Genomic DNA, 15,686 nt, shown 5'->3' on the forward strand with positions numbered 1-15,686 from the left:
GCTTTTCCTTTGAGATGTCTGCTTCGTGTGACACATTGGACACCGCCCCATTCAGTGTGCAGGGATGTGTTGGAATGGAAGGGCATCCGTTGTAGCACCTTGACCATTTTGACGGCTGCTGCCTGTGTTCCGTCAGAGTCATCTCTTTTAAGAAACGTCTGTGCTCAGGATGTTGGCTTCAGCCACAGAGTTAGTGGCTTCAGGTGTATCCGTGGCAGGTCCTCTAAGGATGCGCATTCGGGTTCACAGACACGTCTGTTTATCTCAAACGACGACCTTAAGGTGTGTTTTATCCCCCTTGCCTCCCCTCCCACAGGATTGTCGAGAATGGTCAAGAAAGGGTGGAAGTTGAAGAAGACGGCCAGTTAAAGTCCTTGACGATAAATGGTAAGGAGCAGCTGCTGCGCTTGGATAACAAGTAGCTGACCGCACGCGCGTAGCAGAACCCTAACTCTGGCGCGCGCCCTGCGAGGATTAACAGGAACGTTTTTTTGAAGATTTCAGACGAACTCGACTTTCAGTCTAGCTGTCCCTAACCTAAAGTATTTATACGCAGCTCGTCGGCGCCCTGTTTGTCATAGACTTTTGAGTTTACTGTTGGGACCACGTAATAGGACCATTTTATTTGTCTTTAAAATTGTTGTAAATCTCTGTATGCACTTTGCTTTTTATTAAACGTAATCCAAGGTGGCCGTGACTCTTTCGTACACTAACACCAGCACGGACTGCTTTTCCATCGTGTTTGAAACGTGAGCCGAGTAGTCTCAGCCTGCTGTGAAGTTAACTTTGCCAGGATGACTCTTCCACAAAATAATTTGTTTTTTTCAGTATTTAGTAGTGACGATATTAATACATTGATGGTAATACATTTCTGGTTTAATGTGCATTGAGGATGTTTTCCAGTTGTGCATGAATGCTGGCAACTTAGTAAGTTTTGACAATTGTTTAAATATGTAATGTTAAGCTTAGGTTTAAAAAAGTTAAGCTGGTAAACTGGGTCTTTGTCATTTGCTTTTAAAAAAAAAAAAAGAAAATAAATGCAAATGTGTTCGGTGCATTTTTTCCCGAGTGGGGCCTGTCCTGTCTGTGTGTGACTCCGTGCCGGGCTCCTGGAGTCCTGTGTTCTGCATCTGGAGGCTGATGCTGGACCTTATTGACATGTGTTCTTTGATGTATTTGGAGAGTGTATGAAAATTCCCTTTTGATGTGGCATAATGATTAGCAATTGACTGAACATTTCTTCAGGGAGGGGAGAACCAGCTGTCCACACTCCCATCCTTCCCAGTCTCTAGGCTGTGTTTGACGCCAGCTCGTTGAAAGGTAACATGCCTAGGACGGTCGCGTAATGATGCTGGCATGGCCAGACATAAAGGGGTTTTCTTTTGTTTCTCAATCAGTGTCATCTGTCATGATTGCCACTGATAACTGGAATTCCAGCCAGAGGGATATTACTCGAGAGCTAGGTGGTCTTTTTACTGCCCTACTCAAGTTTGTTCTGAATCTAAACAGTGTGAGACTGCTAGAAGAAGCTGTTTAAAGAAGCACTGCAGACGTGAATGTGAGCACGAGGAGACAGCTGGGCCCAGTTAGGCAAGGAAAGGGCGGCTGCGCGGCTCCGTCTTAGCACACGGGCCCGTGATGGGGCGGGTGTGGGCGGTCACGCTGGGAAGCCCGCCCGGCCGACGGCCTGGCCCGGGGGTCGTGCTGCGTCTGTGCTGTCAGCCCAGACGTGGCTGGCCTCAGTCACTCGAAGAGGGTCCCGGGACTTGAAATTGGTGTCTGACGGGTAGGATGAACTGCTGAGAACAGGTTCAAGGCCGCCTCGGGACACCAGGTCAGTGAAGAGGAGTCTGGTGCGCCCCTCAGCGGTCCTGGTGCCTGAGAGCACATCCCTGGGCTGGCCGAGCGCGGGGGAAGAGGGCCGTCTGCCGGCGACGGTGCTCTGGGGGCGCCACCGTCCCCGCTTGGGGAGTCGCCAGTGTTGGCGCGACTGTGGATGGGCCCATCGGTGACGTGGGCGGAGAGCTCGGCGTGGTGGGGCCTTCTTCCCGGCGCCCTGGGACGCGGGCGGGTGGGTGTCGGCAGCCTTCGTCCCTGCGCCGGGGTGTGTCTGTGTGCGGGCAGGCTGCTGGGTGCGGTGCTGCCAGAGCCCCCGGCCCCGCGAGCAGCGGCTTCTCACTGTCCTCGCAGCGCCGCTCCTTGGCTGGTCCCTGTGCTCGTGGTAGAAGGTCGTCTTGGAGCTCCGGGGGTCTTTGCGGGAGGAGCCTGGGCCCCGCTCCGCCCTAGGCTGCCGGTGGCCAAGCTCCAGACGGTCTCGGCGCCCGTGCGCTCTGCACGTCCGTGGAGCCCATGGGGCCCAGTCTCGAGGGGAGAGTGGAGCTCACGCTGCTTCTCTTTCGTCTCCACGCCCCTTCCGGACGGCGGGTGCCTCCGCCCTGTCATTCCCAGGCTCCAAAGGTTCAGGCTTGCGTTCTGAAGCCCATCAGGGTTTCTGTGTGATAGGGACGATCCCGGTGTCGGCGCCTGCTCCCCTTTCCTCCTCCCAACGGTCCATGCAGGGTGCGTTGTGGAGGTCTGCGGAGACAGCTGTAGACTGCCCGCAGCTAGCCCCTGTGCCCCGGGTCTGGTCTGCCGGGCTCTCGGCCACTGTTTGGGGGCCGGCGTCGTTCCTCTCGGTTCTCACCCCCTCGTCTGCTGAAGCCTCGCCCTGCCTGCCTGGTCACCCACCAGCTGTCCTTGGCCTCTGCAGGAGCAGTCTCACGGCACCAGAATCCAACAGAGAATCCAGCAGCAACTTTCTGATGAGTTGTTTGTGGTCTTGTTTCTCAGTGGTTAGTCGTTAGCAAGTTCACAGACAAGACAGAGGTGATCACTGTGGTTTCAGGGGGCTTTGGAGCAAGGGTTGTTGAAAGAGTTTGCTCCCTTGTTGCTGTGTGGTCTGAGGTTGGACTGCATGTATGTGACCCATGGCCTTTTACTTTAAACCCCAGATCCTGCTCCCCTTGAGTGAGTCTCGAGGTGGTTGCTGCTTTCAGAGTGGGTGGCTTAGTGACGCAGGTGTAAAGGCGTTGGCCTGAATCATCGGCTTCTTCCTGTCATTCTTGGCTGCGTCCTTTAAGTCTGAGGCTTCTGCTTCTAGAACTGCTCACGTGGTGAGTTTTCATCCTTGTCTCGCACCTTTGAATCTGCTAGTCCTTGCAGTTGTAATGAATTGAGTTAGCTAGATGGAGATTTAGTACTGAGTGTAACCAGCAATGAAAATGTGGTAAGACTTTTTTGTTTCCCTGTTTTTTGGTGACTAGTCATACTCTCTTGCTACTTATCAAAGTCGGAGGAAGGGAGGTCATGGTAGCTCTTGCTCCGTGAGCAGGAATCTCGGCATCACGGTGATGAGGGGTGTGCAGGCCTAGGCCTCGCTGAGACTCTGCAGCGTCGTCCTGCCGGTGAGCAGGGGGACTGGGCCTCGGACGGCCCGTTGCTTGCTCTCTGCTCACGCTCCGTCCACCCGTCTCACCAGACTGCCCCCCCCCCCGGGCCTTGACTGAGGTTTGGACCGGGTGAGGTGTGCACCTCGTGGAAACCGTGGCTGGACGTTTTCCCCTTTCCCTCTGACACGGTTCTCAGAGAGCAGAGTCGTCTTCTGCATCCCAGCCGCCGTGGGAGGACAGGGCCCACGAGGGCGGGCTAGCCGTGCCTGCGCTGCCTCCCTGCACCGGCGCTGGGCCTGCCCGAGGCGTCTGTCACGTAGTCAGCAGGGTGCCTGCCCCCCGCAGGGCTCCCTCCCGCAGCCCTGGCAGTGGTGCCGTGAGCCGGGCGCCTTGTCCCCCAGGCCTCCCGCCCCCCGTGACCCCCGCATCCAGTGTGGGAGGCCGGGGGTGCCTCCGGGGGTGCCGTTCCGGTTCTTTGGACCAGTGCATCATGGTTGCCAGTGGTTTGGTCTCACAGCAGATGCCGCAGCGGTTACGCGTCGGCCGTCTCTCCCCGCAGAGGGCTCATCTGCCCCGGAGGGGCGTCCGGCCCACGGCCTGAGCCCTCCCCGCCCTCTCCCTCGGCCTGGTGTCGCAGGAGGCCCAGGAGCAGGGGAGCGAGCCCAGGCTGCAGGCCCCCGGGCCCGGGAGTGCTGGAGCGGACGCGCCGTGGCCCCCCCCTCCCTGCTCTGCGGGGACCGTGCTGCCTCCTGAGGGTGTGCGGTGCCCTGCCCCCGCGGAGCCCCACTCGGGTGGGCGCTCAGCGGTGGGTGGCCTGCCTTGGTGGACGTGCTCAGCCCTCGGCCTTCTGGGGCCTTCCTCGTCCTGCAGCCGCCCCTCCACGCCAGAGCCCTCAGGCTTGAGAGACATCTGCGCATTAGGCTTCTGTTCTTTTTCTTTCAGTGATTTGCGGTATATCGGTGGTTGTGAGAATCAGTACACAGAACGGTTTAGTTTGCACATAGTTGTTACTATGTATTGGAAGTCTAAAAAGTCATGTACCTGTGATTCTTTTTTAAGTAGTAATTGCAAGCGACTTTCCAGCTTAAAATGGGGAGTCATAATTTCAGTAAAAGGATGTCAAGTACCAGCACCTTGAGAAGTGGCCAGATTGCTGCGGCCTGAGGCCAGCGGCCGCCCAGAGCACTGCACACGCGCTGTGCTAGTCACGTGTACACGACGGTTTACCCCTGGATGGACAGCCCAGCACTGTGGGGTGGAGGTCAGCACCGAGGCGCCGGCGGGAGGTGGGGGGTCGAAGTTACTTAACATAGTCCAGATCCAGGAGCTGTGTGATGTGCGATATGCCAGGTACTGGGCCTTCCAAGTGGCTCAGGGGTTAAGAATCCCCCTGCCGACACATGGGCCACAGGAGACGGGAGTTCGATCCCTGGGTGGGGAAGATCCGCTGGAGAAGGAAATGGCCACCCACGCCAGTATTCTTGTCTGGAGGGGAGTTCTAGGGACAGTGGAGCCTGGCGGGCTGTGATCCCACCACCTTTGAAATGTTTGCTGACATTCAAAAAGCACTCTTCTCTGCTTGCACCAAAAAATCACCCCACGTGATCTGATCTCTTGAAGAGCATTTACACTTGAAAGTGGAATGAAGCGGGCTTGCCTTCTAACTAAAAGTGCTCCTGGAGCTCCTAGAAGCATGGTGCGTTTACCCAGGGTTGACGGCACACCCCAGCATTGCCTGAGAGGGAGACGGGGCCTCCCGTTGGCATGGCTGTGCCCCTTGCAGGCCAGTGCAGGCAGGCCCTGCCGGCCTTTCCTGCTGCTGTCTTCCCACGCTGACGAGCTTTCCCCTCCCCGGAGCTGGCAGCCTGAGGCCCTGCCACGTGTGGAGGCGACGTGGAGCCCAGAGCTGGGCGGGAGGAGAGGTGGTCCCCCTGAGTCCTGTGTCTGCGTCCCTTCTCTGGGGGCTGGGTGAGGGGCCCGCGTGCGGCTGACCTGGGCTGTAGTCTGAGGAGGTCAGGAAAGTCTCCGGTGGAGTCCGGGGCCTGGCTGCTGGCATCCTGCCACACGGGGTCCGGGTTCCAGTTGCTTCTGGAACGGCTGTGGCCCCGCGGGTGCGGCCAGGGCAGCTGAGCAGCCGTGGTCTGCTGGTGGCTGTGGGCGACCATCGCGGCCCCCGCCCCAGGATGTGTGCTGCCCGGTGAAGCGTGGATGTTCGCTTGTTCTTTGACCGTCTGTGTGTCTGTGTGGGGTGGTGTTCCCGTAGGAGAGGTCCTGCTGAACTTGGCGCCTGGATGACGTGGAATAATCGGGCGCAGATGTGTGTGCGTTTAAAGCTGGTAGTCGTTAGTTACCGCCTGCAGGGAGCGGGGGACTCCTCACGCACGAGATGACAGGGAGCCTGTTGCTGGAGGGTGAGTATCAAGCGTCCCCGTTTCCCTGCAGTCGTCCTCGGATCTCGGGCGCCTGTCCCATCGCCGTCTGCTGTTTGCTTGCCCCGACAGAGCCATCTCCCTTGTCGATTGTCACGCGTTCATTTGACTGAAAACTGTGTTGTGTCTGGGGGTAGCCTCTGGTTGAACGGCGTGCACGTTGTGCGTCTGAACGTTTTGTAGTTTTCCTTCACGTACGTTCACTGGTATTTGTCCGTGTGTGGCCTTCATTACTTGGAGCGTTGGTATGTGTTGAGATCATGCAGCCTGCTCCCAGATCTCTTGCCAGTGCTGGCGTCCCTGAAGCCCTGTGTGGCACCCCCCGCTGGGGGCTCTCGCGTCGCCCTGTCCTCTGGGTCTTCTTGCCAGCCGGGTGGCACTGCCACTGTGCTGCCCACTGGTGGGGTTTTGACGAAATGCTTGCGAGTTCCTCGGCACGTATCTGCTAGTCTAGGTAATACAGGTTTTTAAAAAATATTTAATGGATATCAACATCACACTAGACTTACTCATCCTGAGATTTTTACGTGGTTTGAATGGTGTCTCGAGAAAAGTCAGATTTTGTGGCCGTGGGGCCCTGCAGCAGTCGGCCCTCTGGTGGTTTATGTTGGTCAGTGTCTGTGGGGAGGGCCCAGGCCGCCCCCTCACGTGCTTAGGGGCCCCGGCCATTCACACCAGAGGGGCCGTCCCCACCTACCACCTTCCCAGTCCTGCCTGGCCCTGACCCAGCTTCTCTTGGGGCCTCTTCCAGGAGCCAGCCAGCCGTCTCTGTGGGAGGCTGCGTGGGCCTGGGCCCCCTGTGGGGCTTGGGGCTCTGCAGGGGAGGGGAGGGGGGCTATGCTACTGGAGGGGGAGGGGAAGGGCCTCGGGGGAGGGGTTCTGTGGGGGAGGGGGGCTCTGCAGGGGAGGGGCGGGGGCTCTGGGCGAGCTGCTGGGCTCTCGCTGGGTGCGCAGGGGCCTGGATGGGGGACGGGGACCCTTGGGCGCACCAGCGGGGCTGGCTGGCCTCCACCTTCCTGGTGGCTGTCCCTCGGGGCTCCAGCAGTCCACCCCTGGTGTGTGAGCAGTGGGCCGTGTCTGGAGCAGCCCGCGGCACATGGACGCCCCTGGTGACGAGCCCCGCGGACGCTCGGGAGAGGGGGGCGCGCGCAGGGGCTGCCTCGGCAGGGTGAGAGCGCAGGGCCTCTCCTGAGCGCAGGGCCTCTCCTGAGCGCAGCGCTGCTGGGGCGGCTGGCCCCCTGGGGCTTCAGCAGCGTGGACGCCTGCAGCGCTTGGGCTGGGGTGGCAGCACTGGAGACTCTTGCTGTGCTCTTGGCCTCCACACCCAGCCGCGTCCCTCCCGTCCTGACTCTCCCCTGCCGCTGCCTGCCTTCTCCATCTGCCTGTGGTTGAGGCCCACGCCCCGTGTGCTCTGCCTGTGGTTGAGACCTGCGCCCCATGTCTCCTGGCCCCAGTCTCCTGGGGTTGGCTCCCTCCCCACCCCTGTGGGTCTGCGTCCCTGCCCAGGGCTGTGTGTGAGCCCACGCCGCGGGGCCAGCGCTGAACCCCGTGAGAACGACACATACCAGGCCCTGCACCCTGGGGTCCCCTCTTGGGCCGCTGGTGCATTTTTGGGTGTTTGAGTAATCCCAGTGTGTGTCAGTGGGATTCCTGATGTGGGGAAGCGTGGGATTAACCCCGCCCCACTCCCTCAACAAAGAAGAGCAAAAAGCAGTCACCATCGAGGCCTGGGGGGTTGTACATATTAGGAAAAAGTGACTGTTTTTACACGAGAAGGTTTGCTTTCGTTTGAATGTTATCAGCCAGATCCCTGCCTGTGCTGGGGCTCCATCTGAGGAAAGCCAAGCGTTTGGGGTCCCGGCTGTGCGTGTGTGGCCGCTGCTGGGACATTCCCCTCATAGCTGCTCGCTGACGTCACCGAGCTTCTGCGCAGGGGCCGCAGGTCGCGGTTTGTGTTGAAATTTTATCTCGCTTGGAGCCACGGGGCAGGACGGTCTCTGGTGTGTGTTTGGTTCCCCAAGTGAAAGGATGCAGAGAGGTAACCCACAGGAGCTTCAGTTGGTTCCTGTGCGTTTGCAGTTAGTTCCTGCGCAGGGAGAAGGCGAGCAGAAGTGACACCCAGTCGGCTCTGGGTGGTTGAATTGGATGTGACTGACTTTCCTTCGTGATGTGCTTTGCGTTTATATAGTAAGTTGTTGAAACAAAATGCATGGTGAATTTTCATAGGAGAGGAGTGTCTTACAATTAATTGATGGTACTGTATGGAAAGCTCAGAAGCAGCTGTAGAAAGCAGCCCAAAACGTGGTTGGTTTTCAGCAGGTGTGATGTTAGGTGGGGGGTGGGATGGTGGTGGCCGTCACTGCTGGTTTAAGCTCCTGGAATTTTAGGTCGTGCCACAGGGGCGGTGCGTGGACTCACGAGGATTTGGTGCCGTGCCGTGGTGGGTGGGTTGGTGGTGGGGGGCTCTCCCCTGCAGGTGTTGGCTGGCCTGCAGCAGGAGCCTTCAGTGGGGGCACTCTGCGTTCTTTGACCCTTGGCGGACAGCGGGCTTTTTCTGGAGGAGGTTTCTGTTTGGCGAGGAGCAGCCCTGGGCCATCGTTGAATCGTCCACAGCAGGGCCGGGGGTCGCCCCGAGGTTGGGGTCGTGAGTGCAGAAGGGGCCCGGGAGAAGGAGAGATGGATGCTCACCGTGTGGGGCCCTGGCCCTGAGTGTAGCAGCTGAGCATCGCGGGGCCCAAGGCTGTGACTTAAAGTGCAAGACTCGTGGCTGCAGGCGTTTCCTGGGGTGGGGACGGGCCTGGGGTTCGGGGCCACCCTGTCCTTAGGGAAGACCCTCTGTCGGCCTCCTGGGCAGCGTCTGCCGTTGGGGGCTGCAGCCCAGGCGCCGTCACGGTGGCGGGGCTCTCGGGCGGCGTGTCTCTCTCAAACTGGACTCACAGCCGGTGCATATGTCCGGCCCGCCCTCCTGCCACCTGAAATCAGGACCCTAAGTGCTTCCCCGGAGTGACCAGGCCTCCGAGGACCGGTTGCCCCTGTGAGAAACAGGCTCTCCAGCCCAAAACCGAGGGTGGCCTCGGACACCTGCGGCCCGGCGAACGCGAGACTCGGTGAAGGTCCCACAGATCCGGCGTCTCAGCAGTACAGGCACATCCCGGAGTCTGTCTCCAGGCGCCAGGCCCCCATCCAGGCCCTGTGGGCTGAGTGCGGGGGTGGGGGGCAGTGAACGGTCTGCCCAGGCCTCGCCGAGGCTCGTCCCCTTGCAGCTTGGGGCACCTCTGCTGCCCTGGGCTTTCCCAGGAAGGAGCCGCGTCTGTCCTCGCCCGGGGGGCGCCTTGTTTCCCCGAGGGCGGAAGGGGTTGGGGGCTGGGCCCGTGGCCATGCCTGCGGGCTGGCTGGCCCCTGACCTGCTCCGCCTTCGAGTAGAGACTGGCAGGTCCTACCCCGAGGCCAGTGGCTGGGGCCCTGGGCCTCCCGCCCTGACGGGGGTGCACGCAGCCCTGGGAGTGGGGGCAGGTCTTGCAGGAGGACATGGGTGCCGGGGAGGCTGTGGGCACGAGGCCAGGGCAGTGTGACGGGGAGCCCCAGAGCGGACACGGGCGAGGCTGCCCCAGCTGCCTGCGGCGCCTCTTGTCTCCAGCGCTGGCCCTGCCTCTGCCAGGAGTATCCCATGCCCCCTTGGGGTGGGGCGTCTGGCTCCTGGGCGGGGAGTGGGGGCACTGGCATCTGTAGCCCTGGCCGCCCTGAGGGCTGAGCCGTCTCTGCTCCGGACGCCGCTGCCCGGGAAGGGGCTGGAGACATCTGGGGCATCGGCTCGGAGCCTGGGCTGGGGGTGCACATGCCCGTTGCTGGGCAGCTTGCAGATCCCTGCCATGCACGTTGCGTGGCCGTCAGCTCCCGGGCTGGGCCTGGCTGCAGCACGTGGAGACCCGGCAGAGGCTGGCTTTGGCTCTGAGATGCCAGCTGGGCCCATGCCCGCTGGTGCCACTGCTCCTGGGTGCTTGCTTCTCTGTCTCAAGAAGCTGTGGGAGGTGTGAGCCCGCCTCACCCGGGCCTGGTCCCAGCTGCGGTCGCAGCCTGGGCCTCGAGGGGCGGGCTTGCCAGTGCCCCGCGTGTGCGTGAGCTCACTCTGGAGAGTGTGTTCTAGCAGCGGTCTGTGTCGCCTGCCGCCGAGCACGGTTTTGAGGATGGTGGTGGTTCCGTCGCTCAGTTCCGTCTGACTCTGCGACCCCATGGACTGCAGCACGCCAGACCTCCTTGTGCTTCACTGTCTCTGGAGTTTGCTCAGACTCATATCCATCAGATCCGTGAGGCCATCCACGCATCTCATCCTCTGTCCTCCCCTTCTCCTGCCCTCAGTCTTTCCCAGCATCAGAGTCTGCAGTGAGTCAGCTCTTCTCATCAGGCGGCCAGAGTATTGGAGCTTCGGCATCAGTCCTTCCAATGAATATTCAGAACTGACTTCCTTTAGGATGGACTGGTTGATCTCCTTGCAGCCCAAGGGACTCTCAAGAGTCTTCACCAACACCATCAATTCTTGGGCAGTCAGCTTTCTTTATAGTCCAACTCTCACATCTATACATGGACAAACCGTAGTTTAATTATTTGGACCTTTGTCATCAAAGTGATGTCTCTGCTGTTTAATACACTATCTAGGCTTGTCGTAGCTTTTCTTCCAAGGAACAGCGTCTTTTAATTTCATGGCTGCGTTCAGTGTCTACTGATTTTGGAGGTCAAGAAAATGGTCTCTCACTGTTTCCATTGTTTCCCCATCTCTTTGCCATGAAGTAATGGGACCGGGAGCCATGATCTTAGTTTTCTGAATGTTGAGTTTTAAGCCAGCTTTTTCACTCTCCTCTTTCACTTTCATCAAGAGGCTCTTTAGTTCCTCTTCACTTTCTGTCATCAGGGTGGTGTCATCTGCATATCTGAGGTCATTCCCTATTATCAGCTGGTAAAGAGTCTCCTGCAAAGCAGGAGACCTGGGTTCGATCCCTGGGTTGGGAAGATCCCTTGGAGGAGGGCATGGCGACCCTCTCCAGTATTCTGGCCTGCAGAGTCCCCAGGGACAGAGGATCCTGGTGGGCTACAGTCCATGGGGTCGGAAAGAGTCGGACACGACTGAGCAACTAAGCACACAGCCGGCGATCTTGATTTCAGCTTGAGCCTCCTGCAGCCGGGCGTTCCGCGTGATGTCCTCTGCGTCTGAGAGGATGGTGGCCTCATGGTTTGTAAACCTGTTAATGCCCAGTGTTACTTGTGTGTAATAGTGGGTTCATAATGAGCGCTTGCGTGGATACACACGGAAGGATCTCTTTCAGAAAGTACCCAGCGGAGCTGCTGGGACAAATTCTCTCTCCAGCCCCGTCCCCCGCCCTGCCGAGGACTCTCCCCTGGTGCCTGACACAGGCGGGATTTTAGGGGAACCTTGGGTCAGCGACGTGATCACCCTGCTCCAGGCCCAGGGCCTCGGGGCTCCTGACGCTGCGGGGGGTACCACCGCTTATCAGGGGCTCCCAGAGGCCACACCCCCTCCATCATCCCTGGACAGTGCCCGGTTCAAAGACCCTGTGGCCTGGTGCTCGTGAGAGAGAGGGCTTCATGGCAGCAGGCAGGAGGCGGGAGGGTGCCAGGAGTCAGCTGTGAGCCTGGGGGGTGCCGGGTCAGCACAGCATAGCACAGGCCCCTCGCCGAGCTGGGTGTGGCCCGGGGGTGCGGGAGGGGCCACCCCATGCGAGAGTGCACAGCTGCCCTTGGCTGCAGCCCCAAGGGTGTGTGTGCGTTCTGGTGGGGGGGTAGACGGCCGTCTGCATGCTGAGAGAACCCTGGGGCCCAGGAGGGTCCCCCCTTGGCCCACAGTGGGCCCCGGTCTTCGGGGGGATCACCAGACCCCGAGCCCTGGAGTGTGCTCTGTGCTGTGTGCTTTTGTAAAAATAAGAGCAGCTGTCGAATTTAAACATGTTTTTCATTTTATTTATATGCCACGGGGCACACGGGATCTTAGTTCCCTAACCAGGGACCGAACCCTCTCCCCCACAGCGGAGTGGAAGCCTGGCGTCCTGACCACTGGATGGGGGGCGCCCTGTGTGCCCTGTACAGCGGGCCTGGCGTCTCCAGAGAGCTTCGTGCCCAGACAGATGGCAGGTGCAGCCCTGAGGACTGAGGAGGTGCTGGGGCCGGGAGGGGGTCCGCGGCTCCCACGGGGCCCCCCTGCCTGTGCGCTCGCGCCCCTGGAGCCGGTCCAGAGCAGAGGGGCATCCCGCACACAGCCTGGTGGGCCGGCCTCACCCTCACACGGACGCATGGGGGGTTTCCCTGAGCGGGACGGGGCTGGGGGAGCCCCGCCTCTCCTGCACAGCTGATGGGCCCTGGGGGTCTGAGGTGACCCGAGGTGGGTACTGGCAGCAGGCCGGACCCCCAGGACGCCCGCCCCGCCACATCCAGGCTGTTGTGGGCACGTGGCTGCTCACAGTGAGCCTGTCTAGCACTTGGGCACTTGGGCCCCACCTGGGGGCACGGTGTCCCCGCAAAAGCACGTTGAAGCCCCTGGGAGTGGTCAGCCAGCCGCTTCCTGCCGGGTGGACGGGAGCCCATTGTGGGCCTGGGGGCGACCCTCAGCTGCAGGGTCGGGCCACCCACCTTCCCCCACTTGCGTCCCGAGTGGATTGGAGGTTGCGTCACCGTCACGGTCGTGTATTAGCTGTGGCTCTGGGGCCCCCTCCCCCAGAGTGCTCCGTGTATTTGGGGCTCATGCCTGTGTCTGTGTGCTGGACCCCACAGCCCCTAGGCCCCTGGGAGCTCCAACCCGGTCTCCTGCACTCAGGCACTTTCCTCCCGCAGACGGTCGTGTCCCAGAGGCACTCCGTTCACGAACACAGCCCGTGTCCTGTGGTGCTGGCGACCCCTCGGGGGTGGTGAGGCAGCCTTGCGCAGGCGGGGGCCAGGGTTGAGGGTCACAGCCAGGCTCGCTTCCTCAGCCAGCGCCCCTTGGGGTGGACGTCTGTTGTGAGAGCGGCCAGGGCCCCACGCTGACTGCCAGGCGTCCCCCCCTGCCGCCAGGCCTGCGTGTGCGTTGCTGGAGGGGATCGTGAGGCTGGTGGAGGCCCGCCCCAGGGCGCCCGCCAGGCCTGCAGGGTGGACAGAGGCTTCGCAGGGCGCGGCGTCCACCCAGGAGCCCTGGAAGCACAGGCCCCGGGTCTGGGCTCCCCAGAGTCAGCCTGCGTCTGGAGGGTGAGCGTCTGTGCTCCTGGAGGAGGATTCCTCCGCCGGGGCAGGTGTGGGGTTTGGGGAGGAGACGTGTCTGGAGAGGACAGAGGCGAGGCCCCGCGCGCCTGCCCAGCATCGAGCCTGGGGCCTGGGGCCCGGTCACCAGGTCAGAGCAGGGCTTTCGTTTCCGGAGCGTCGCGGTCGTCTTGTCCTCCCCCGGGGGCAGCGGGACTGGAGTGGGGTCTGAGGTGGGCGAGGCAGCCGAGGGGGCGCTGGCGTGCATGACCCCATGGGGCTCGCCCCTGGGGGGCACAGGGGTGCCCCCACCACCCGGGGTCCACATTTCCCACCGTTACTGGGCTGCTGGCAGCGGGCCCTCGCGTAGGGCGCTGTGACTGCAGAGAAGGAAGCCGGAAGTCGCTCGGTGGTGGCTGCCACTTGTTTCCTTCTGGTGTTCCTGGTGTTCGCATCACATGCAGAACTTCCTCCTGTTTTCGAAAAGGCTGATAGAAACACAACCCCTGAGCGCGGAGGCACGCGCTCGGCCGTTTGTCTGGTGTGACAAGTGACCGTGTGTGCGGGTCCTCGGCTCAGAGCTCCAGCGGCGCTCCGGTCTGCGCGGGGGACGCGGGGAGTCCGCTGCCTCCATCGAGGCAGGGCCCACGGCCGGCTCTGCCCTCTCCCTGGGGCGATGCCCGCGCAGCACGGCCCCGCCGTTGCCCCGGGGCCAACGGGGGGCTTTCGGGATCCTTGAGCCCGGGGCCCGGCGAGGCCCAGCCTGGTCCCCCTTTCTCTCCGCGAGGCTCAGCTCCGGGCCCGCAGGCGCGAGGACGCGGCCCCGGCCCGGCTCACGCGCGTCTCGCCCTCTGCTTTCAGGTGTGGCTGACGAGGACGCCTTCGTGGAGGAGTGCCTGCGACGAGGCCAGAGCGCGCTGCCCGCCCAGCCCGCCAGCTCCAGCGCCCGCTCGCTGCGGCCGCCGCGGCCCACGCCCCTGCCCCGGCCGGCGGCACACGCCGCGGGGGAGGACGAGGACGTGCCGGGCGCCTTCTGCGCAGGTGTGCACCGGGACCCCGTCCCCCGGCCGCCGCGGGGCCCCCGAGGACCGAGACGCCTCCTGTGCTGCTGCGTGCTGGCCTGACGGGTGGGTGGGGGCGGCCGCGCGCGGCGACATTAAACGGGCGCCAGGCTCCCAGCACCGCATGTGTGTGTTGACTCGGCAGAGCCTTCGGGCACAGCCTGCCCCCAGGAGCCCTCCGTCTGACGCCTGATCCCGCTCCCCGCCCTCGTGCTGATAACGCGCGCGGCCTTGGGGCCCCCTGCCCCCGGGGGCCCTTTCGCTGGGTGCCGACCTGGTCCCCCTCCCCCAGGGGAGGGCTCCCGCCCGGGATCACACGAGCCCTGTCCCGCCCTATTTTAGCTTCTTGACCCGCCGTTATCTTGGGGGGCCCAGGGGGGTTTGTGGACTGTGGTCCCCATAGAAGGTTCTGGATCACGTCTGAGGGCACGGCTGTATGCAGGCTGGACCTGGCTGAGTCTGGAGCCAGGCGTCGGGAATCTATAGTTGGGGTTGTTCGTCAGTTCTCAGCGATCAGTTTGGTTCTCAGGGCCGAAGTCGCCAGGCTGACCACAGCTGGCCACGAGGTGGAGGGACAGATGGCCCCTCACCCACAGGGTCGGGATGGCATCTCAGTGGGGCTGACTTTGCACCTGGGGTGAGGCAGGGACCCGAAAGGACAGGACCTGCTGCTTTCTTCTCCTGGAACTTCCTGCTGGCAGCTCAGTGCCTGTAGCCCCCCTGGTGCCCCCTCATGTGGAACAGGTCCAGGGCTGCCCCTGAGGACAGGGCTTGTCCTGTCCGCCCGCCGGACGCTGGGTGTGCTGGGCCCCGAGCCAGGTCCGCAGAGCCCCAGGGATGGCAGACAACCTTCTCCTGGGTGGTCAAGTGAAAGATGGAGGCGGCGGGAGGGCTGGATGAGTTCGGGACAGGCTTGCTGTACCTTGTGTGGGCCTGCGGGCATCCTCCCCGGGCTCATTGCTGCCTCCTGGCCCCGACGGCATGCAGGCTGGACGTGGTGGGGGACAGGGCCATGAGTCCAGCTTCCTGGACACACAGGACTTGATGGGGGTCTCGTGGCTGGAAGGGGTCCCTCTGGTTGGAAGGACCTGCCTCCGGCGTGGGGCCCAGGCCAGCCTCGAGGCGCTTGTTTAGACGTCTGGTCAGGAGGTGGAACCAGGGGCCACAGCGAGGCCCATGCAGCCCGTGGGTAGTGGAGGCCAGGCCCATGCAGGGGAGGACAGTGGCTGCTGCAGGGCGTCTCGGGAGAGGAGGATTCGGCAGGAAAAGCAAAGTGACTGTGGTCTCGTGCTTGGCCAGGTCCCGCCCAGGTGCCTGCAGGTGGGAGGCTGTTGTTGACACCAACCCTGTTGACACCTGAGTGGGCCCACCCACCTGGGTATTGATTCTGAAAAGGGGTCCCTGAGCTGGCCTGCCTACCGGGTGTTGGTTCTGAGAAGGGGATCCCCGGGTGTTGCCCCCCTGGGTGTTGGTTCTGAGAGAAGGGGGTCCCTGAGCGGGCCTGCCCACCAGGTTTTGGTTCTGAGAGAAGGGGTCCCCGAGTGGGCCCG

The 15,686-nt window shown here is 61.9% G+C and overlaps 1 protein-coding gene across 10 annotated transcripts in view; it reads left to right on the forward strand.

Annotated features, from left to right (window-relative positions):
* DNAJB6 (DnaJ heat shock protein family (Hsp40) member B6) overlaps positions 1 to 15,686 on the forward strand; it is a 51,936-nt gene that overhangs the window by 34,462 nt on the left and 1,788 nt on the right. For 9 of the 10 annotated variants that reach the window (XM_040260537.1, XM_040260534.1, XM_040260542.1 and 6 more), the window contains exons 8-9: positions 317 to 387; positions 13,937 to 14,116. In XM_040260537.1, coding sequence (XP_040116471.1) covers positions 317 to 387; positions 13,937 to 14,116 — 251 coding nt within the window. Of the gene's footprint in view, positions 1 to 316; positions 1,058 to 13,936; positions 14,117 to 15,686 lie in introns of those variants that run through there. The other variant, XM_040260544.1, reaches the window with a different exon arrangement.

Source organism: Oryx dammah, unplaced genomic scaffold (genome assembly GCF_014754425.2).
Source record: "Oryx dammah isolate SB20612 unplaced genomic scaffold, SCBI_Odam_1.1 HiC_scaffold_18, whole genome shotgun sequence".
NCBI classification, from domain to species: domain Eukaryota; kingdom Metazoa; phylum Chordata; class Mammalia; order Artiodactyla; family Bovidae; genus Oryx; species Oryx dammah.